Source organism: Artibeus jamaicensis, unplaced genomic scaffold (assembly GCF_021234435.1).
Source record: "Artibeus jamaicensis isolate MK-2021 breed Jamaican fruit bat unplaced genomic scaffold, CSHL_Jam_final contig_1715, whole genome shotgun sequence".
Lineage (NCBI taxonomy): Eukaryota > Metazoa > Chordata > Mammalia > Chiroptera > Phyllostomidae > Artibeus > Artibeus jamaicensis.
In genome coordinates, this window is record NW_026521335.1 from 910,990 (window position 1) to 934,738 (window position 23,749).

A 23,749-nucleotide genomic window follows, 5' to 3' on the forward strand; every position below is an offset into this window, starting at 1 on the left:
CAACTGGAACAATGAATTAGTGTTTCCCCCACTTCTTACTCTAATAATCAATAAATAAAATTCTTTAAAAAATTTTAAAAAGAAAAAAATCAATTCTACATTAAGAAATATTGAGGAACCAAAAGGAGTTATTTGAGAGCAATATAATAAGTAACCAGTTAAAGTGAGAGGGTTAGGAATAGCCAGCCATTCAGGGTTCAGCAACTAAGTAAGTCAGGCTGGTTATTGGGAGAGACATTCATGACACAATATACCCCAAACTCACCCTGGTCGCCGCTTAATAGGTCTCTGGACATTTATGGCTCCTCCACCTTGAATCCCAGGCCCAGGGTTTCCAGAGGCAATGGACGGACCCAGTGATGGTACATCTGATGTCATTTCTGTCAGTGAAAACCGGAAATACACATTTTAAAAAGATGGTCCTTGCTTACCATCACCATCATCATCAAGTTGGACAAAAGAAAGTCTCGAACTATAGATAAAAATCACAGCAGTTTACTAGAAAACACAATTGCTTGTATCCAGTTTGCTCTTCTTGAATTCTTACACCTGTAAAAGATTTCCCTACACTTCAGTTCCTCCCACTTCAAAATAGTTTGGAAGGAATACTATATGTATTCTGCAGCCTTCACTTTTAAAAACTTATTAACAGTTACAAAATATTAATCTAAAACACACTCACACAAACTGGTTTATACAATGCACTCATGCGACAAATACATGTATATAACTTAACTCCTGTTATTTGTTTTATTAAGAAAATACAAAAAATTCAAAAAATGAGAATCACCTAAATTCTGATAATCAAAAAAATTAGAGTACTAAAACTTTAAGTCCCTCATTATGTCTCCCTTTCCTGCCCCCTCTATCATTCCCTCTCCTTCCAATTCTATCTCACCCCAAGAAAGAACCACTGTTAACAGTTAAGCTCACCTTATCTTTTTTCTCAGATTATACATATGTATCTCTCTAATCAAAAACAAGCACATTTTTTCTTAATAAGAAGAGAATCCTAATTGCAACTTGCTTTTGTCATTTATACATCATGAATATTCATATACACAAACACAATGACACATATATCTCATTCTTTATTATTTTGATTGTATAAATATACTATATGCTATTCTATTTATGTTATAAAATTTTAACTTTTTTTTTACTATTATAAATAATGCTCCAAGGACATTTACATATACAACTTTAAATTCTCTTTTGCTATTTTAGGAGATTCCTAGAGATACAATTCACTGTGTCCAAAGATATAAGCATTTAAAATTTTGATGGATAGTGCTAAACTGCATTTCAAGAAGGCTGCTCTAATGTATGGTCCCACTAACAGAATAAGAGGGTAACTACTTCCTTCACCAGCACTGGATATTACACTTTTCATTTTACCAAATCTGGCAGATTAAAATTGTACATTATTACACCTGAAAGGTGTAATTTTATTAATCCAATTAAAAATACATTATATGTTCTAATTTGCATTGTTTCTTTTGATATTAGTCACCTGAAATCAAGGAACTGACTTTGCACCTTTAATAATTTTATGCTGAATATAGACTTTTTCTAATGAACTTACAGGATCTATTGATACATAAAAGACACTGAGACCTTTGTCTATTATACATTTCGAATGACTATACAAATTTTGCATTTTTTAAAAGATTTTTTACATTTATTTTTGGAGAGAGGGAAAGGGAGGGAGAAAAGAAAAACATTGATGTGCAGCTGAGATATCAACCAGTTGCCTCTCGCATGCCCCCAACTGAGGGACCTGGCCCACAACCCAAGCTTGTGCTCTGACTGGGAATCAAACCTGGGACTTTTCAGTTCACAAACCATCACTCAATCCACTAAGCTACACCAGCCAGGGCTGGATTCCTTTTTGTTTATGGTGTTCTGATTGGATGTTTTTTGCTTTCTAACCTTCCAAATTGCTGTTTTGATTCTCGGCTTCATTTACTCTACTGTTGATTCCCAGTAAATTATTCTTCATTTCAGTTAGTGTATTCTTCTTTTTTTACTGATTACTTTTTATTGTTTCATGTCTTTTTTTAAATGCTGTTGAAGTTTTCTCTTAGTTCATCTACTCTTCGCTAAGTTCACTGAGCACACTATACTTCTAACCAGTGTTTGGAAGTCTGCATCTAGTAGATTACTTGTCTCAATTTTAGTTATTATTCTGGAGTATTGTCTGTTCTTTCATTTTGGACAAGGTTCATTATCTCCTCGTTTTGAGAATATCCCTTTGCTTCTAGGTAGAACTGCTGCATCTTGCAGGCTTGGAAGAGTGGCCTCATGTAATAGGTCCAGTGGCCAGTGGCACAGCCTCCCATTTAGAGGAGGTTCCAGTAGCACAGCCTCCCCATTTACCCTAGCTGGAACCCCAGGTACACCTCTTCCCATATGGGTTCTATACACCCTCCTGTTGTAATTGAGCCTTGATTGCTGTTGGCATGTCCATGGGATTTACCCCCAGATCAACTGACTGCAAGGACTGGCTGCTAGCACCATGTAGAATGGGCTGTGCAAGGACCCAGCCCACTGAGCAGGACTTATTTCAGCAGGGCTCTGGTGCCTGAGTCCACCCCTTGAGTATGTTGTTTATGGAGGTGCTTGGGTAGCGCTTCAATGTGGTCTGAAGCTGCACCTGTTGTGCTGGCTCCGGAGCCTCCCAAGAGGTGCAGGACAAGGTCAGCCAAAGCCTGTGTTCTGCCCAGGGCCACCTGTCATGAGCTGCAGGTGATTTATAAATGGCTGCTACTTGTGCTGGGCTTGGAGGTGCCCAGGAAAGGCCAACCTATGAACTAAACCCAGTTGCTGTTAGTGCCAGGTCTGGAGCCACTGAGCAAGAAACAGAGTTCACCAAGACCAGAAGCTGCTTGTTTAAGAGATTTTAAGAAAGTCTAAAACATGAGCCAAGACAGGCCATTTGTATGGAAATGCCACTGGAAAGAGTTTGGGTAAGCCCACAAGTTGGGTGGGCGGGATAATCAGGGAATCAACAGGGTGAAGTGAACAGTGATAGCCAGGTTGATAGAGATTCAGACATGGCACCCAACTGCCAACTCTGTAGGAGGACTCAGAAAAGGAATAATGATCTCTGCCAGTACTTCTGTCTGGGAGAAGGTTGCCCAACCAGCACTTGCCCTGATGTCAGACAGTTCAGTTCCTCCCCGTATGTCCCTGGTGCCTTTTAAGCTACTGCCCAAGTGCTGGAGCTCAGAGCAAGTAAGTCCGAGCAAGTCTATGCATGGGCCCTTTAAAAGGACCTGCCCAGGACCCCAGAAGCCCTCCATCTCCCTCAGCCCTAATCCTCACTGGTTATGGGGACTTCTTTTTCTGGCTAAGGTGCTGAAGTGGCGCTGGGACTCCTCCCTCCTAAGGAGCAAACTCCATGACAGAGATCTCTCTCAATTTTTATCCACCGAACATGAGCGCAACCAGTCCATTCCTCATCTCCACCTCTCCCACCAGTCTTGATGTGACATCTTCTTTATATCCTCAGTTGTAGGACTTCCATTCACTTGTGGCTAATATTATACTTAATGGTGAAAGACTGCTTTCTCCCCAAGACTGGGAACTAGATAAGTATATTCACTCTGTGTTCACATACAAACATACTGTGGGAAGTTCTAAACAGTACAAAAATACAAGAAAAGGAAATAAAAGGCAAGAAATGAAACTGTCCCCATCTGCATATGAGTGTCTTTGTAGAAAATCCTAAGAAATCTGTAAAAAAAAAACAAAAAACACTCCTAGGATAATTCAGCAAAGATGCAGGACACAGGTCAATGTACAAAACTCAAGTGTTTCCATATACTAGCAATTACTACATAGACACAAAACTTAAAATCCAAAACCATTTATAATCATTAAAAAAAGGAAGCCCTGGCTGGTGTAGCTCTGTGGACTGAACACAGATCTGCAAACCAAAGGGTCACTGGTTTGATTCCTAGTCAGGGCACCTCCCTAGTAGGGGGTGTATGAGAGGCAATCACACACTGATGTCTCTCTCTCTCTCTTTCTCCTTTCCTTCCTCTCCCTCTAAAAATAAATTTTAAAAATCTAAAAAAAAATATTTAAGTGTAAATCTAATAAACCTGTAAAGTACTTACATGCTAAACAGTATACAACACTCTTTAAAAAAAATCAAAGATTAAATAAATGGAGAGACATACATTGTTCATCAACTGGAAGTAAATGTTTACTCAGAATAGTAAAGACGTCAATTCTTTTCAAACCAATATGCAGGTCTAATGCAATTCCTATGAAAACTCTACCAAGGTGTTTTTGTAGATATAAACAAGGTTATTCAAAATTTATATGGCAAGGTCACGGAGCTAAAATAATTTGACAAAGAAAAAGTAGAAGTCAGTCTACCCAATATCTAGATTATACAGGTACAGGAATCAAGACCATGTAGTCTTGATAGAGGGTCTGACACACAGATCACTGGAACTGAAACAGACCCATACAAATATGCCCAACTGATTTTTGACAAAAATGCAAAAGCAATTCAATAGAGGAATAACCTTTTCGAAAGGTACTAGGCAACTGGGCATTCCATAGGCGAAACAATGAAGTCATTCTAAGCTTCACTCCTTATACAGAAAGTAATCAAAATTGAGTCACAGACTTAAATGTAAAATGTAAATCATGTAACTTTTAGGAAAAACTTTTAGGAGAAACCTACCACTAGGTAAAGAGTTCTTAAGAGTTGGTACCAAAAACATGATCCATGAAAAAAACTGATAAAATACACTTCATTAAGATAAAAACCTTACTTCTAGCCAAGATGGAGGCGTAGGTAGAAACACTGTACCTCCTCATACAACCAAGTTTATGAACAACAAATATTTAAAAAACAGAACGCAACCAAAACAGAGAAAATTAAACTGTACCGAAGTCCAACAACAATGAACCATTCACCCGGACCGGTAAGAGAGGCAGAGCCAGTGGCTGGCAGAGAGGGGTCGTGCAGGAAAAACAGGCGGGACCAACCCAGGCGCACAGGCAGCAGTTGGCAGATCCCAGGCATGGGGTGGCAACCAGCAGACCCAGTAAGGGCACAGGGCGGCTAGCTGACCATGGTCACACATTCCCACGCAGATAAACCAGGCAAAGGAGCAAGCAGTGAGATAGACCACGCAACCCAGGGCCCAAGCGTGGGGAAAAAAGCCTGAAAGCACCAACTGCAAAAACTTTTGGGGGTCGAGGTGCCAGGAGAGGCTCACAGAGTTCATTGGAGAGACCCACAGGGATCTGGAGGGTGCACAGGCCCACACATCTGGGAACTAGCATCAGAAGGGCCCAATTTGCTTGTGAGAAGCAGCAGAGGGAACTGAAATCCAAGAGAGAGAAGAAAAACAAACGCCACTGCCCCTCTGATCCTGTCCCCACATACAACGTCATAACACAGCGACCTGGGTTGCCCCACCCTAGTGAACACCTAAGGCTCTGCACCTCATACATAACAAGCGTGAACAGACCAAAACATTATGGCTCAAGCAGAAGAACAGCTTGAAGCCCCAGAGCCAATACTTCTAAGTGACCAAGAGATAGCTGACCTATTGGATGCACATTTCAAAGCACTGGTGATCAGGACGCTCACAGAACTGGTTGACTTTAGTCACAAATTAGATGAAAAAATGAAGGCTATGCTAAATGAAATGAAGCAAAAGGCACAGGGAACCAATCAATAGTGATGGAAAGGAAACTGGGACTCAAATCAATGGAGTGAACCAGAAAGAAGAAACATCCAACCAAAAAAGAATGAAGAAATAAGAAGGCAAAAAAATGAGGAGAGGCTTAGGAACCTCCAGGACACCTTTAAACGCTCCAACATCCAAATTATAGGGGTACCAGAAGGGGGAGAAGAACAGCCACCAGTGGAAACCTTATTTGAACAAATAATAAAGGAGAACTTCCCCAATCTGGCCAAGGAAATAGACTTCCAGGAAATCCAGGAAGCTCAGAGAGTCCCAAAGAAGTTGGACCCAAGAAGGAACACACCAAGGCACATCATCATTACATTAGCCAAGATTAAAATGAAGGAGAGAATCCTAGAAGCAGCAAGAGCTAAGGGGACAGTCACCTACAAAGGAGTTCCCATCAGACTGTCAGCTGATTTCTCAAAAGAGACCTTCCAGGCAAGAAGGGGCTGGAAAGAAGTATTCCAAGTCATGAAATCCAAAGACCTACATCCAAGGTTGCTCTATCCAGCAAAACTTTCATTTAGAATGGAAGGACAGATAAAGTGCTTCTCAGATAAGATCAAAATCAAGGAGTTCATCATCACCAAGCCCTTATTATATGAAATGTTAAAGGGACTTATCTAAGAAAAAGAAGCTAAAAAATATGAACAGTGAAAGGACAGCAAACTCACAGTTATTAACAACCACATCTAAAACAAAAGCAAGCTAAAAGGACAGCTAGATCGGGAGCAGAACCATAGAAATGGAGATAACATGGAGGGTTAGCAACAGGGGAGTGGGAGGGGGGAGAAGGTACAGAAACTAAGTAGCATAGACGGTGGGTAGAAAATGGACAGGGGGGAGTACAAGAATAGTATGGGAAATATAGAAGCTAAAGAACTTGTGACACATGGACATGAACTGAAGGGAGGGAATGGGGGTAGTGGGTGTGCAGGGTGGAGGGGAATGAAGAGGGGAATGGGGCAACTTATAATGGCATAATCAACAAAACTAAATAAAATCTTTATTCTACGAAAGAGGATGAAAAGACAAGTTACTGAATGGGGAAAAAACATTGTGACAAAGGATATTATCTAGAATATAAAAAGAACTCTAAAACTCAAAAGTAAAAAAAGCAGACAGTATGATTAGGGCATGGGCAAAAGACATGTAGAGACATTTCACCAACAAAAATATACAAATGATAAATAAGCATATGAAAAGATGTGCAACATCGACAGCCATGAGGGAAATGCAAATAAAAATACAACGTGGCCCTGGCCAAGTAGCTCAGTTGGTTGGAGCATCATCCCATACACCAAAAGGTTGAGGGTTTGATCCCTAGTCAGGGGGCTTAGGGGAGGCAACTCACCAATGTTTTTCTCTCATATCGATGTTTCTTTCTCTCTCTTTCTCAATCTCTCTCTCTCAAAAAAAAAAACAAATCAGGTGAGGATCAAAAAAAAAACCAACCCGACAATGTGATGTACTACCTACCTATCAAAATGGCTAAAATAAAATTTAAAAATACCAAATGCTAAGAATGATACAGAAAAAGTAGGTTATTTTTACATTGCTGGTGAGAATGCAATACAATGCAGTACTCTAGAAAGTAGCTGAGAGTTCCTTTAAACATGCAACTGACATATGACCCTGAAAAATGAAAGGACAGCACAAAAATTCAGAATTGTAGAGGGTTGAATAGTGTGAAAATGCATGTCCAGATAGAAACTCAGAATATGAACTTTTTTTAAAGATTTTATTTACATACTTTTAGACAGAGGGAAAGGGGGGGAGAGATATCAATATGTGAGAGACAGACGTGGATTGGTTGCCTCTCGCACGCCCCCACTGGGAACCTGGCCTGCAACCCAGGCACGTGCCCTCACTGGGAATCAAACCAGTGACCTTTTGGTTCGCAGGCCAGCATTCAGAACACTGAGCCATACCAGCCAGGGCTGAACTTATTTATAAATAGGGTCTTTGAATATACAATTAAGATTGAGGTCACAAGGATTAGGGTGGGGTCTAAACTAATTGACTGCTGTCTTTATAAGAAAGGAGAGAAACAAGTGAAAAGAGAGACATGGAGATTAAGTGATGTGTCTACCAGCTAGAAAAGAGGGTGCAATTCTCCCTCAGAGCCTCCAGAAGGAACCAAACCTGTCAACATCTTCATTTCAGATTCTGAGCCTCCAGAACTGTGCGAATAAAATTCTATTGTTTTAAGCCCTGCAGTTTGTGGTAATTTGTCACAGAAGCCCTGGGAAATTGATACAATAATGTATGACTCTTTTAATATACTCTGGATTTGATTTACTAATATTAGCTAGCTCCTTTTAAATGGAAGAGGAACTCAGTGTGATGTAAGGATAGTACAATATAAAACTGTCATTGAAAACATATGATGGAGGAAAACAGGAATGATAATAAAATAACAGATAACAAAATGTTCAAAAACAAATGTTGGTAACGGTAATTTCATCACATTGGTAATTTGTCTAAAATATGAACCACTTTAGATAGGGCTTTTAATGTTGTATTTATTATTCCTAAAACCTACCTCTAAATTATACTTATAATAAACTTCACCTACCCACAAAACACAAAACCTCTTTTATGAATGTCTTTTATTACAACCCTTACATTTATAACTACCTTTAATTCTCAATAAAGAGAGTGTTCAAAAACCACCATTAAAATGATAATGCATCACAAACCTGCAGTAATCAAAACAGTATGGTACTGGCATAAAGACATACATTCAGCCCAATGGAATATAATAGAGAGCCCAGAAATAAACCCTTCCACATATGGTCAAATGATTTTCAACAAGGATGCCAAGACTATTAAATGGAAAAGGGCAGTCTTTTCAACAAATGGTGCTACACAGCCATATGCAAAAAATGAGGTTGTAGCCTTCCTTACCTTTTGTCGTATACAAAAATTCACTCAAAGCAGATCAAAGAGTTAAATATAAGAGTTAAAACTATAAAACTCTTAAGGAGAAAAGCTTCATGACACTGGAATTTGGCAATTTCTTGGACATATCAAAAGCACAAGCAACAAAAGTTAAAATATAAACTGGACTTCATAAAAATTAGAAATTTTTGTACATCAAAGAAAACACTGTTAACAGAGTAAAGCTGGGTCTGGTGTAGCTCAGTATATTGAGCATGGGCCTGTGAATCAAAGGGTTGCTGGTTCGATTCTCAGCCAGGGCATATGCCTGAGTTGCAGGCCAAATCCCTGTGTGTGTATGTGTGTGTGTGGGGGGCATGCAAGAGGTGACCATACATTGATGTTTTTCTCCCTCTCTTCCCCTCTCTCTAAAAGATTTGAACAGACATTTCTCCAAAAAAGATATACGAAAGCATATGAAAATATGCCCAATATCACTAATTGTTAGAGAAATGCTACAATAAGCTACAAATAAGATATCACCTCACCCCCATTAGAGTGACACCATTAAAAAAAAAGATGATGATGAAGAAAATAACAAGTATCAGTGAGGATGTGGAGGAATCAGAACTCTTGTACATTGTTGGTGAGAATGTGAAATGGTGCCGCCGTTACAGAAAACAATATGGAGATTCTACAAAAAATTAAAAACAGAAGTATTCTATGACCCAATAATTCCACTTCTGGGTATATACTTATAATAACTGAAAGCAGGTATCAAGGAGATACTGTACAACATGTTTACAACAGCCTTATTTACAATAGTCAAGAGGTGGAAGCAACCCAACTGCCCACTGAGATAAATGGATAAAAAGTGTGACATACTACCAATGGAATACTATTCTACTCAGCTTTAAAAAGCAGGAAATTCTGCAATATGCTACAATATGCATTAACGTAGAAGATATCACGCTATGGACAAATACTATATAATTCCAGTTATATAAGGTACCTAAATAGTCAAATTCAGAGACAGAGTATAGAATGGTGGCTGCCAAGGGCTGGAAGGATTGAAAGACTGGGAGTTAATGGGTACCAAGTTTGAGTTTTACAAGACAAAAAAGTTCTGGAGGTGGATGGTGCACAACAATATGAATATACTAATGCCAATAAACTATATATACTTAAAAATGGTTAAAATGGCAAATTTTGTGTTATGCGTATTTTACCACAATAAAAAATGTTATATAAAAAGTTTAATATATACACATAAATTTTTTTAATATTAAAACATTTTAAGGCAGATCTATTTCATTAAATTAGAAATGCATCCACCATACGATTAAGAAAAAATAAGCTACTAAAAAGTATATATGTAAGATCCTGGCTGGACCTATACTCAGTTGGTTACAGCATGGCCCCATACTGTAGGTTGCAGGTTCAATTCCCAGTCACAACACATACGAGAAACAACCAATGAATGCATAAATAAGTGAAACAAAAAATCAATGTTTTTTTTTCTCTCTCTCTCCCTTGCCCTTCTTCTCTTTCTCTAAAATCAATAAATAAAAATAAATAAAAATGCCCTGGCTGTTGTGGCTCAGTGCTTAAGTGCTGCCCTGAGAATTGGGGGGTCACCAATTTGATTCCCAGTCTATGGCACATGCCTGGGTTGTAGACCCGGTGCCCGGTGATGAGCACATAAGAGGCAACCATATAATGATGTTTCTCTCCTCTCTCTCTCCCTTCTCCTCTCTAAAAAATAAAATAAAGTATTTAAATAAATAAAGTATGATTAATCCTTTTTAAAGTTCATACGCATAACAAAAGCCTACAACAACTTATTTGATATTTATTGCATGCCTACTATCTATATGTCACACACTGTTGCAGGCCCTAGAGATAAAGCAATAAATAGAACAGACAAAAATCTTAACCTTTATTAATTTTACATGTTACTAAGAAAGAGATAAACAAGAAAAATACTTAAAAATATAAACTGGGTTGACAATAAGAAAATAACATTACATAGGTAAAATGACTAGTAATTGGTAATTTCATACAGTTCAACTTAATAACCTATTTTATAATGATAAAAATACACTAGGGGAAGTTAAATCAAAAGTGTATAGAGATTCCCAGATAGGAAGATAGCAACTTTTAGATAGTAGGGGAAGACCTCACTGAAAAGCTAACATTTAATAAAGGAAAGATCAGAGTGAGGTAAGGGAATAAATCATGAAGGTATTTGGGAGAAATGCATTCTAGAAAGCAAAGGCCAGAAGGTGAGAGCATGAGTATTAAGTTCTAGAAATAGTATAGACGAGATCCTGGTTAGAATGTAGTCAGCAAATGCTATAAAATAAACTGTTAACAGTGGTTATTTCTGGGATGGCATTCAGAGACTTCTCCATTTGATTTTCTGTATAGTCATGTTACATTAAGCACATATTACTTTTATAACCAAAAAATGCATGATCCCAAATTTTAAAAATGAAAATGGAAATATGTGCCTGTGTGTGTGTAGCACACCACAAAAATCTGAGACAACAGAGATCATCTGCTAAAGTTAGATAAATCCGGATTCCAATCTTAGGGTTATACCACTTAGCACTTGTATGCAAATTACTTAATCTGAGTTTATCAGATTTTACAGAGTTTATCTGTAAAATGTAATAGCAGTACCTGCCTTTGTGGAAGATTAAATTAGATACTGCATGTGAATTAGATACTGCATAGTGCCTGACATACTGTAAGTACTCCTTAAATAGTAGCTTTATTAAAATATATCAAATACTAAAATTATAACTGATTTTGCAGTTATTAATTTTTAGTTACAAAATATATTAAAATATAGTATGGATATGCAGAAAATCAAATGTAAAAATCTCTAAAAATATTCAAATAATACCGAGTCTAACAGTGAAAAGTAAAATGCTCCACACATATACCTCAATCCCACTTTCCCTCATAAATGCTGTTAACATTTTTATATGAATCCTTTCTGCCTTTTTTCTAATACAATATATTTATTATACAGTGTTTGGTAACTTTTATATTAAAAGGGGGAGAGATCACATTATATCTCTTCAGAACATTTTACTTTCTCCATGTAACAATACATCTCAGAAGGTTTACCATGTCAATAAATACAGAGTTGGCTCACTCTGTTTACTAGCTATATCATATTTCATAGTACAAATATAAATACGGGGGTGGGTAAAATAAATATACAGTTGTGAGTATGTAAAAGAGTTTATTCTTGTACTATTATTTATTAATTACCATATTATTTTCCATAACAACTGTAAACCTACTTTTGCTCACCCGTGTATTTATGAAATTCAAATTATCACCACCATAAATAACGTTTCGGTAAATATCCTTGTATACCTTTATGCACAGATGCCAGTAGCATTTCCATACTAACAAATTTCTGAATGATTGGCTGAGTCTAAGGGAGCACATTTAAAATTCTGCCCATTTACCTGCCAAAGAAGTTATACCAATTAAGAGCATCACCAGTGTCAAATTATCCATACCTCCACCAGTACTGGGTTTCAGTAATCTTTCACACATTTTTTAAAGATTTATTTATTTACTTTTAGAAAGAGGAGTGTGGAGGGAGAAAGAGTGGGAGAAACATCAATATGTGAGAGAGAATCGGTGATCTGTTGCCTCTTGCACATGCCCCAACAGGGACAGCCTGCAACCCAGGCATGTGACCTGACCAGGAACTGAACTAGAGACCTTTTGCTTTGCAGGATGACATTCAACCAACTGAGCCACACTGGTCAAGGCAATCCTTCAAATTTTTACTAATTTTTTAGGTATAAAATGATTATCACTGTTGATTTAATGTGCACTTCTCTACTGTCATTAAGATTACATTTTTTTTTTGGATTTTATTTACTTTTAGAGAGAGGAGAAGGCTGGGAGAGAAAGGGAGAGGAATATCAATGTGATCAATGTGAGAGAGAACCATAGATCAAACCTGCAACCCAGGCATGTGCCTGACTAGGAATAGAACCAGCAACGAACATTTCACTTTGCAGAACAACGCCCAACCAATGAGCCACACCGGTCAGGGCAGATGGACCTCGCCTGCAACCCAGGCATGTGCCTCAACCAGGAATTTGAACTAGTTATCTCTTGGTTCACAGGCCGGCATGAAATCCACTGAGCCACACCAGCCAGGCCCAGAATGAATATATTTTTATGTGTTATTGCCTTTAATTTATTTTATTTCATCCTATAAATTTTAAATAGTTAATTTATATAACTTTCCTAAGAAAAAGTAGTTTTCCCATATAACTTAAAGTTCATACTCTTAGTAATAGGTTTACATAGGATCTAAGACTTAGAAGAATTTATAGAAAGAAAATGACTCTGACATGGTTTAAATTAAGGTCTGGCATAGTCCCTAGCACAGAGAAAGTCCTCAATAGGAAAGAAAAACCAAACTAAACAATACAGGCAGGCAGGCAGCTAGTTAGGCAGCTTCAAAAAGGCAGGTCCAACAGTGGGGCCTCAAAAAAAAGTAAAGGAGGCATTCTACATAGACAAAAAGACATGAGCAAATCTTTAAGAGAGGTATGGAAATAGCTGTGATAAGCTGTAGGGAAACAGGCCTATATAGAGCACAGAATTTGGGAGAAAAAGATGTCATGTTACCCAACTATGAGATGGATTGGCATGCCAACATAAAATCTTAAATTTAATTAAACAACTGAAAAACAAAATAGCCCATTAAGTCGGAGCAACAAAAAGAAAATGTAAATTAAAAGATTAATCTGACAGATTTACAGTTTAAAGTAATAGAATCAAAGAGCTGAATTAGGCTAATCAAAAATGAGGTGATAAAGGCCTAAATTAGTATGCTGGCAGGATGAAAAAGTAAAGGAATCTCTAAAATTGTAAAATATGCAACTTCTCTTTCTTCCTCACTCCTTAAATATATAAAAGAAGCAAACAATTTTATATAAGATATAAAACCACATGGATGGAAAAATAAGCAGAAGGAAGACCCCTGGCTGGTGCAGCTCAGTGGACTGAGTGTGGGCCTGTGAACCAAAGGGCTGCTGGTTCGATTCCCAGTCAGTGCACATGCCTGGGTTTTAGGCCAGGTCCCCAGTAGGAGGTGCCCAAGAGGCAACCACACATTGATAATTCTCTCCTTCTCCTTCCCTTCCCCTCGCTCTAAAAATAAATAAATAAATAAAATCTTTTAAAAAAACTCCTAATTTTTAAAAAATGGAAGAAAGGACAACACGTTCTTGGGAACTGGGAACACTGCCTTGGTAGACCCACAAGAACTAAATCCTAAGCCATCAAGGAAAAGAGCAGAAAACCAACCCCAATGTATATGCTAGAATCCTCCAAAGTCTTAGGAACTGGTGACTGATTGGGAGAGGGGGAGGCAGGATGAATGAAAGTCAAAAATTAAAAGGATTGGTTCAAGTCCTGGCTAGTGTAGCTCAGTGGATTGAACACGGGCCTGTGAACCAAAAGATCTCGGTTCAATTCCCAGTCAGGGCACATGCCTGGGTTGCAGGCCAGTTCCCAGCAGAGGACAGTTCCCAGTAGGGGATGCATCAGAAGCAACCATACATTGATATTTCTCTCCTTCTCTCCTTCCCTTCCCTTCTAAAGATAAATAAATAAAATAAAGTAAATATTTAAAAAATTTTTTAAAAAAGGATTGGTTCAACATCTGTTTAATCAGCAGGTGGATTCCAAGATCCTCTCCCTAGTTCCTTTTAGCAGAGAAACTGCCCCTCCTCCATGCTGTCAAAAGACTGCTTTAGGCCCTGGCTGGTATAACTCAGTGGACTGAGCACAGGCTTGCAAACCAAAGCATTGCCAGTTTGATTCCCAGTCAGGGCACATGACTGGGTTGCAGGCCATATCCCCAGTATGGGGTGTGCTAGAGGCAACCATATATTGATGTTTCACTCCCTCTCTTTCTCTCCCCCTTCACCATCTCTCTAAAATAAATAAATAAAATCTTTTTAAAAAAAGACTGCTTTATTCCCTGCAGAATGCAAGCCACAGGTCCCCTAGTCTGGAGAACACCAGGCAAAATGAAAGTGAGGGTCCAAACTGAAAACTGGGAAACTAATTGCAATGTATGCAAAATGCTTCAGTTTTCTCCTATGGTACTGCCTCCTGCCTGTACTGTTTCTTCTCTCTTGGTTTATTCTCTCCTACTGTTGAAGCACACACATCCTCTAATAAGTTCCTAAAAAAAAGAGTATAAGGGAGACCTCAGATGCATGAAAATATCTTTTGTCTATTTCTATGATAGTTTGCCTAGATACGGAATTCTAAGTTGGAAATTATTTTGCCTCAGAATTTTGAAAGCATTGCTTCACTGTATTCTACTTTCCTGTGTGACCACTAAGCAAAACCAAGAGGATTCCTGATTCTTTTGAACTGACCAATTTTTTTTTCTCTCTGAAGCGTGTAGTATGCTCTTTGTATCTAAAGCTGCAATTTCACGATAATGTGCCTTGATGTGGCTATGTTTTCATTCAGTGGTCTAGTCCCTTTAATTTGAAAACTAGTGTCTTTTACCTCAGGGCCATTTTATTTAAACAAAAACATGCCCTGGACCTGTGGTGCAGTTGGCTGGAGCGTTGTCCTTCTGTAAACCAAAAGATCAAGGATTCAATTCCAAGTCAGGGACCTGTATTGCAGGTTCTGTCCCTAGTCAGGAGCCCACAAGAGGCAATCAATCAATGTATCTCGCTCACACTGATGTTTCTCACCCTTTCCCTCTCTCTGAAACCCAAAAGCATGTCCTAGAGGCTAAAAAATGTTTAAATAAAAATATAAAATAAACAAAAACAAAGCTTGGTTAAAAAGATATAAAAATGGTTGTTACTTGGAAGAAGGAACTGAGAGAAGGGAATGGAGGACTGCAGTTTTTGTAACAAATAATGTAAAACTAAGTCATTAAATATATGCATGATAATGTGATTAAAATACCTTAAAACAAACAGATGTTTAAATGTTTAACTATATCTATTTTAAATATATATTTTGTATGGTTATGCTTTATTTTTAATATCTTCACACACTTAAAAACATTTTTTGCAGAAAAGATGTGCTAACCAGATAAATACACGAAACAGCCCAAAACTGTGATTATCATGGAAGATACAGAAAAGTTAAGAAAACATGTGAAGGAAATATTGGTCAGCACATAAAAAAACAGTATGTCAAAGATTATTCAACTAGAAATCTCTTTTAAAGATGAAAATATAAAGAAGCTTAGTTCAAATTTTACCAGTTTTGGAATTAAATAGCTCCAAGATATCATGGCCTAAGTAAAATAATTTTTTTCTTAAGATTTTATTTATTTATCTTTAGAGGGGAAGGGAAGGAGATAGGGAAAGAAATATCAATGTGTGGTTGCCTCTCTTGTGTCCCCTGCTGGGAACTGGCCTGCAACCTAGGCATGTGCCCTGACCGGGAATCAAACCGCGATACTCCGGTTCGCAGGCCCGCGCTCAATCCACTGAGCTACACCAGCCGAGGCGTAAAATAATTTTTTAAAGGCTTCATTTCCTTGAGTGTTACAATTTAGTCTTTGAAGATCAACTACTGTGGAAATTCCTATTGTTATTGCCTTAGAAGATAGTCATCCACAGCAGAGAACCACAAAAAACTTTCACAAAATGACAATAAAACAATGTATTAGTCTCATTCGTTGGATTAAATACAGGGGTGGGGGCTGGAATGCAAAAAACTAGGCTGAGAGACTATTATTTCAAAACAAGAAAACTAGAATTCCAAGGAAGCAGAAGTATTTACTCCTTAATTACTAAGGATATGGAAAAATTCATATTGATACCACAAATCTAATAGAATCTAAAGTATGCAAATTAAGGTTCTTTTTCAAAACTATTAACTGTAGTCCAATTGTTAAATTTGTTAAAAATAAAAAACACTTTTTAAAGCGTTTTTTGCAATAGAATATAATAAAAAAGTATCTTGGCATCTTAATTTTATACTGCATTAATTCCTGCTTTCATATATCTGAGAAAAGGTAAGTAAAGGCAATGGATAAACATTTTGTTAATTGGTGCTTTTAAAACTTTAATTTATACAGGTGAAAACTATGTGAAAGGGAATATTTTTCAGTCTCAGTCTCACAAACCCAGTGTTCCTTTCTTTGACTTCTACCACATTCTTCATTCACAATAAATAGCCCAAAAACAGATCTCATAATACAGTACCACAATCGAGGGAGGAAAAACCTATACTCTTACAAACTCATTCACAAGTTTGGTTTGAATAATGAATTATAAATCAAATACCTATTCTCTTCCCTATTAGCACCTTAGCCAAAGCATTATAAATCACACATGCAACTTTAAAAGTGTTCCTCAAAATTATCAGTATTCTACAGACAAGATAGAGCCTAAGATTTCATGGACCAACCTCCTCCTATTTGCTGACGGTAAGCAGAATTAGTAAAAAATAATAGAATATAAACAATTATCAATTCATGCAGAAAAAGCCATCATCACATTAGAACTTTTACTTCATCACAACTCTTATACTCTTAGAATATAAACCGTTTCTCTTTCTTGGTCCAACACCATGTTAAGACAGTGAAAATGCACAGGAAACAGGTCCACTGCAAAACACTAAGGGGCCACCAACAGTCCCTAAATCATACTCTAAATACAATTAAAATGATCAAACATTGTTATTCATGAAAAGGATTATCTTAAATGAAGCTTAGAGAGAACAGTTAAATAATTATTACAAAAATCTTTTGCAGACATATGTAAAGATAAAAAACTGTAGGAAAACTTAACCACAAAAAAAAGAAAAAGTGGAAAAAAACTAAAAAACAAAAACAAAAAAACAACTACGATGTCGCCAGTCCCTAAAATTGCTCTAAGGAAAGGTTTGAACATGGAACAAACAATTCTAACCTGAAAAATCATTTACTTTTTTTCACTGAGCACAGTACATTTCTACCCTGTGTTTCTCCATTCATGGTCCTCATTTCCAAAAATGCAACAGGCTACTAAAAGTGCACAATGTATCTATGATATTTTTGTTGATATAAAGGGACAAAAGAAATGAAGAAGAAGAACAGATTTTCTAATTTAATTATAATATGTTGAACATGGGATCAATAACTTGGAAGAGTTGGAAGTTTTCAACATCAAAAAAGAAATCTAGAAATTGCAAAAGTATACTGACACAGGACAATAAAATCAACTGTTTCATTAGCAAGGATTCTGCACAAATACATGGTATTTTCTGCTTACAGATTTTGGCTGATATTTATCAGCTAATAAAAATGTTGTCAAGAGCTTATCATTCTAGTTATTACTACTGTTTAAAAAACAAAACAAAATAAAGCAACTCCACCCACGCTACTAAGAAAAAAGCTCTGACATATGTACTAAACTTGTTTACTCAGGCCACCCCTTCATAACAGAAACGCTTTGCAACTTGACTAGGGTTATATAAGAATTTTGCAATGTTATCAGTCTCATTTATTCATCCCCAGTTAAGAATTAGGTTATTTTATTTACAACACCATAATATTTTCTTTCTGATTAGATTCCATCACTTAGCACTTCCTGCAATGGAATTTTAGCTATTATTTTATCTTTTCCTCTTAAAAAAATCTTAAAAGATTTTAAAATATTGTGCTGACATGTGATAAATTAACTTCTTTAAAGAGTTCTATTCCCAGAAATGTGGTAGGAAACACAGTAAATTTCAGTGATTCAACTGTATGAGCAAAACCTAGGTATTGCAAAATAATACTGACTTTAAAGACACTAAAAGAATTCAATTTAAACTGCAAAGTGGGAACAACATTGAATCTCTTCCATTGCTTTATTTTCAAGAAATTCATCCCCACCTCTGAAAGAAAGAAAGAAAGAAAGAAAGAAAGAAAGAAAGAAAGAAAGAAAGAAAGAAAGAAAGAAAGAAAGAAAGAAAGAAAGAAAGAGAAAGACAGGACTTCTAAGAAGAGATTTTATTTTGCAAGAGAATTATTTTGCTCCATCTCTTAGACATGACTGGCTATATTTCTTTTTAATGTCCAACCGTCCCCCACTCCACTTTTGAAGAAATGTTCATTTGAGAAACAGCACGAAACCAAACTTTTGTTTAAAAATGGAAAATGCCTCAACCGACACTTAACAGCATTTAAACGTGCAGTTCTGGATGCTTGCTGTTGTGAAGAGCTGCCCAGGACCTTAACCATTTCACAAACGACGGACCTCAGCAACTAAAGACACTAAAAGGCACCTCTTAAACGCCAGTTTCAAAGCATAGCCCCGGGGGTAAAGGGGGTACAGCCTAGAGAAACTGTGAAAATATATTCAAATATTTTTTAATTAAATTAAAATCTAAAGTTTTAAACGTTCGGTGGTACCACCTCAGATAACGTGGTTCAGTGTTTATAAGTCCGAAACTACTTTTAAAGTAAACCGAGCCACTTTGCTCAGTTATTCGGCGTCAAGTAGCTCCCAGCAGACACAGGGTTGAAATAGGACCACATTAAACACCGAACGCCACCAGCTCCAACAGAACTCCGAGCACAGAACTCCCAACTCCCCGCAGCCTCCCTCTCCACCTCCAGTCTCACCAGATCCCCAGGTCCCCAGAGTCAGGCCCCTCCCCCGGTCAATCCCCTCCCCCACCCCCCCTCGCCGCCCCTCGCGTCCCCACGCCCTCAGTTCCAACTACAGCACCTCAACCATGGGTGCACCTCAGTTGCCAAACCCTTAAGTCCCTCCTCCTTTAGGGGTGCTCCACTCCGTCTCCTCACCGGGTTTAGCAGTAGTTGCCGCCATAGCCGTAGGTGCCACCGCCGTCCCACCACCCCCCCCCAATGGGAGGAGCCGCTACCACCAAACCCGGGGGTAGCGGGAGGGGAGAGCCACTCCCCAAACGCGGAGCCCTACTGCCAACACCGCTACCGCGGAATCCAAGATGGCGGCCGCAACAACTCCCAGACCCACGGCAAAGAGACCCCGCCCACATAGGGGACGGAGTCAGGCTCATGGCCCGCCTCCTTGAGAAAACTGACCAATGGAAATGCCAAATAGACCACAAGCAGGGCTGGCCACAGTGCCAGCGAGTCCAGTGGAGTAGGGACGGCTAGGAAGAAGTCAGCTGTCTTCCTAATCCCACCTCCTGAGCGTCAGAGGTCAGTGATGAGAGACGTCAGTGAAAAACAATTTTACTAAAAAGCTTAGCTTGGTGACGGCTTCGGCCGGTTGGTCACTCGGCAGACGATTGGTTTAATAAAATCCTCTTTAGGTCGTCTAGTACTTAAACTTCACATGGTGATTTGTAATACTTTCTGTAGTTTTTCTCTTTTAAAGACTTTTGTTCTGGTGGGAAAAGTTAAATACATAATTTTTTGAATGTTTGCTATGGAAGTGGTAGTCAAGATGTTATGGGCGCTAACGGTCTAGTAGGGGAGATACCAACAGTCAAAAACAGGAGACATGAAGGTATTTTGACTGAGTAGGATAACTTTTGGAAGTATAGAGAGGGATATAATGATGGGTTTTTAGTAGGAAAGTGATAAAATGAGGTCTGCACAGATTTATTTTCTAATAGGAAGCACTGAGAACATTGGGGCAGACACTGTCTAAAACTGCTTTATGTGTACTTACTCATTTAAACCTCACAACAAAGTTGTTAGGTCTATTCTACTGTATTATTTCCATTTTGCGAATAAAGAAACGGAAGCAAGGAGGTTAAGCAAGAGATAACAGCTAGGAAGTAGTGGTGTGAAAGGCAAACCGGAGCAGTGTGACTCTGGGAAAATGTTCCACCCATCCCCCTGTTTTAGTACTAGGAGGTAATATCTTCCCACATATCTTTCATAAACTTTAATGTAAATTTAATTAGAATTTTAACAAATCTCATTATGCTATTGAGCATCTTTGCATTTAGTGGATTGTATGTGTACTACAAAGATTACATTGATTTCTTTTTAGTTATCAGTACAGTTTACCTCAGCAGAGGTATTTTAATATAATTTGTATGTTATTGCGTACATTGGTTAAAAATTATCAGCAGAGGTATTTTAACATAACTTGCATTTTATGGCTTACATTTGCTAAAAATAAATTTTTCACTGTTACCATTTTGTTGTGTTGTATTTCCAATTTATCAAAAAGAGAAGAATTATCCACTCAAATACATTGAAGCATAAGAAGTAGGGGGGAAAAGTAACAAGTACAATACTCGAATTCAAAGTTATGTAGTAAAGATAGTTAGCTATTAAACATGATTGCAGTGCAGATACAGGTGAATTATTATGTGCCTTTACATGGGAAGTTCATCCTAGCAGCAAGAAAATAAAATGTAAATAGAAAATACAACTATGAATACCTAAAAATTGGATTTTACTGAGCAGTAACCTTTTTGTCTCTTACCCACTCACTACAACTTGACTATTAGGGAGTTTTTTCAGTTACTTGAAAAGCCACCAAAGCTTTCAAGTCATTTTTTAACCACATGAGATAAACTCACTGCCATGTAAAATGTATTCTTCTAGAGTAAATGCAAAATAATGTTTTCCACCACGAAATGGATGAACTTGTGGATAAAAAGATCCAACTTACATCCCTCATTTTAAAAACTGGTGAAAGTTATTTTGTTTCAGAGATGCTTATACAACTACCTATAAATAAATGTTTTGCTTAGAGAAAGTATAACAAGTTATTGGTAAAAATCCCTTACTAAATATCACACAAATAATTGTAGTATTCAATATGAAAAGACAATATCAGCCCTGTACTTGCTAATAGATGTACTTAGCCTTACAAGTGGACACCACTGATATAAACACTATGAATCATTTCAGAGCATATATGCAACGGAAAAAAAAGCCAAAAAACCTCCTATTTGGCATATCATTTAAAAATTCAAATTACAGAAGAAGATGTTTCAATTTAGGAAAAAATTGTTTAAAAAATAATTATTTGGGGAGGTATGAGAAAATCTGAAAAAGGTATCTTGGAATCAAAACATGGAGTTGTAACTTTGGATATAGAAAGCACATTATTTCCACAATGAACAAAATGTAAGTCCACTTTCTTTTTCATTCAGAGAACAGTTGATAGTCAAACAATATTTCTCCAGATTCACATGGAACATAGAACAAAATAGTACTAACTGTAAGTCTAGTAAAATGGCAGTCAGTAGGCATAATCATTTAAAAGAAATAAGCAAATTCCAGGCAAAATGTAGATGTATGTAGACAAACCTCCTCTCCTCATGCAACCACAGAGAGAGTTATAACTAAACCTCAAAACAACACCCAGAACTGTCAAAAAATCGAACTTTATGGGTATGGAAGTCCTACAACGAAGTATATACAGAAGCCACAGTCATCCAGACAGGGAGGAGTGACAGAGACTTGGACAGAGGCGGAGAGGCAAGGAGACGTGGTATGGTACAGAGAGATGGCAGTAGCCGTGGACCAAACAGTCCCACATTCACGAGTGGTGAATAAAAATTGGGAGGGATACCTTGACAGCAAATGGTCCCAGCTCCAGGCCAGACCACAGAGACTAGGGTTCCAGCACCAGGAACATAAATTCCCATAACTTCTGGCTGTAAAAATCGGTGGGGGTTGGGGCAGTGGAAGATACTACCAGATTTTCAAGAGAGTCTGATTAAAGGCATGCATGGCCCTAGAATGTACACAGACCCACCCACTCTGTGATTCACCATAAGGGCAATAGCTGGAAGGGCACCAGTCACATACAGGGAGTGGGTGAAATGACTGGAAATGGGGCGCATGCCAGGCAAACCTCCAGAAGCTAGGCAGTGGCCCTGTCCCCTCTCTGAGCTCTTTCCCCCCACACAGAGGCACAAAGCAGTGAAGCTGGGTTGCCCCATCTTGGCAATTACCTAAGCCTCCACCCCACATAATATACACGTGCCTTTTCTAAGACAGGAAGTCAAAGCAGCTCTACCTAGTACACAGAAACAAACACAGGGAGGCTGCCAAGTTTAGGAAACAAAGAAACACGGCACAAATTAAACAGAAGCACAAAACCCCAGAAACAGAACTAAACAAATTGAAGATAACCAACCTGTCACATGCAGAGATCAAAACACTGGTGATCAGGATGCTCCAGGAGCTCACTGAGTAAGGCAATAACATAAAGAAAGAAATGAAGGATACATTAAGTGAAATAAAGAAAAATCTACAGGGAACCAACATTGAAAGGAAGGAAGCCAGGGTTCAAATTAATGATTTGGAACATAAGGAAAAAGTAAGCATTCAACCAGAACAACAAGAAGAAACCAGAAGAATTTTAAAAAACAGATAGTATAAGAAGCCTCTGGGATATTGCCAAACATACCAACATCTGAATCATAGGGATGCCAGAAGGAGAAAAAGGAAGAGCAAGAAATTGAAAATTTATTTGGAAAAAAAATAATGAAAGAGCCCTGGCAGGTGTAGCTCAGTGGATTGAGTGAGGGCCTGTGAACCAAAGGATCTCGGTTCAATTTCCAGTCAGGGCACATGCCTGGGTTGAGGGCTAGTTCCCAGCAGGGGACGCACAAAAGGCAACCATACATTGATATTTCTCTCCCTCTCTCCTTCCCTCCCCCTCGTCTAAAAATAAATTTAAAAATTTAAAAATAATGAAAAAAACTACCCTATTTTGGCAACGGAAATAGACACAAGTCCAGGAAGCACAGAGAGTCCAAAACGAGTTGGACCCAAAGAAGACCATACCAAGACATATCATAATTAAAATGCGAAAGGTTAAAGATAAAGAGGGAATCTTAAAAGCAGCAAGAGAAAAGCAGAGAGTTACCTGCAAAGGAATTCCCATAAGACTGTCAGATGATTTCTCAAAAGAAACTTTACAGACAAGAAGAGACTTGCAAGAAGCAGCATTCAAAGTGATGAAACAAACGCAAGGACCTACAACCTAGATTACTCTATCCAGCAAAGCTAGCTTGTAGAATGGAAGGGCAGATAAAATTGTTCCCAAAGTAAAGCTAAGAGTTCATCATCACCAAGCCATCGTTCCATGAAATGTTAAAAGGACTTCTTTAAGAAAAAGAAGATCAAAACTATGACCGTTAAAATGGCAACAAATCACAACTATCGACAACTG

General features: G+C 37.9%; 1 protein-coding gene across 1 annotated transcript in view; it reads right to left on the reverse strand.

Moving 5' to 3' along the window:
• Positions 1–19,597, reverse strand: part of ARNT (aryl hydrocarbon receptor nuclear translocator) — a 58,800-nt gene extending 39,203 nt beyond the window's left edge. The window contains exons 1-2 of the mRNA XM_037125804.2: positions 19,417–19,597; positions 266–380 (exon numbers count right to left, since the gene is read on the reverse strand). Of these exons, the coding sequence (XP_036981699.1) occupies positions 266–380; positions 19,417–19,441 (140 nt within the window). The 5' untranslated portion in view covers positions 19,442–19,597. The remainder of the gene's footprint in view (positions 1–265; positions 381–19,416) is intronic.
• Positions 19,598–23,749: the final 4,152 nt, after the last annotated feature.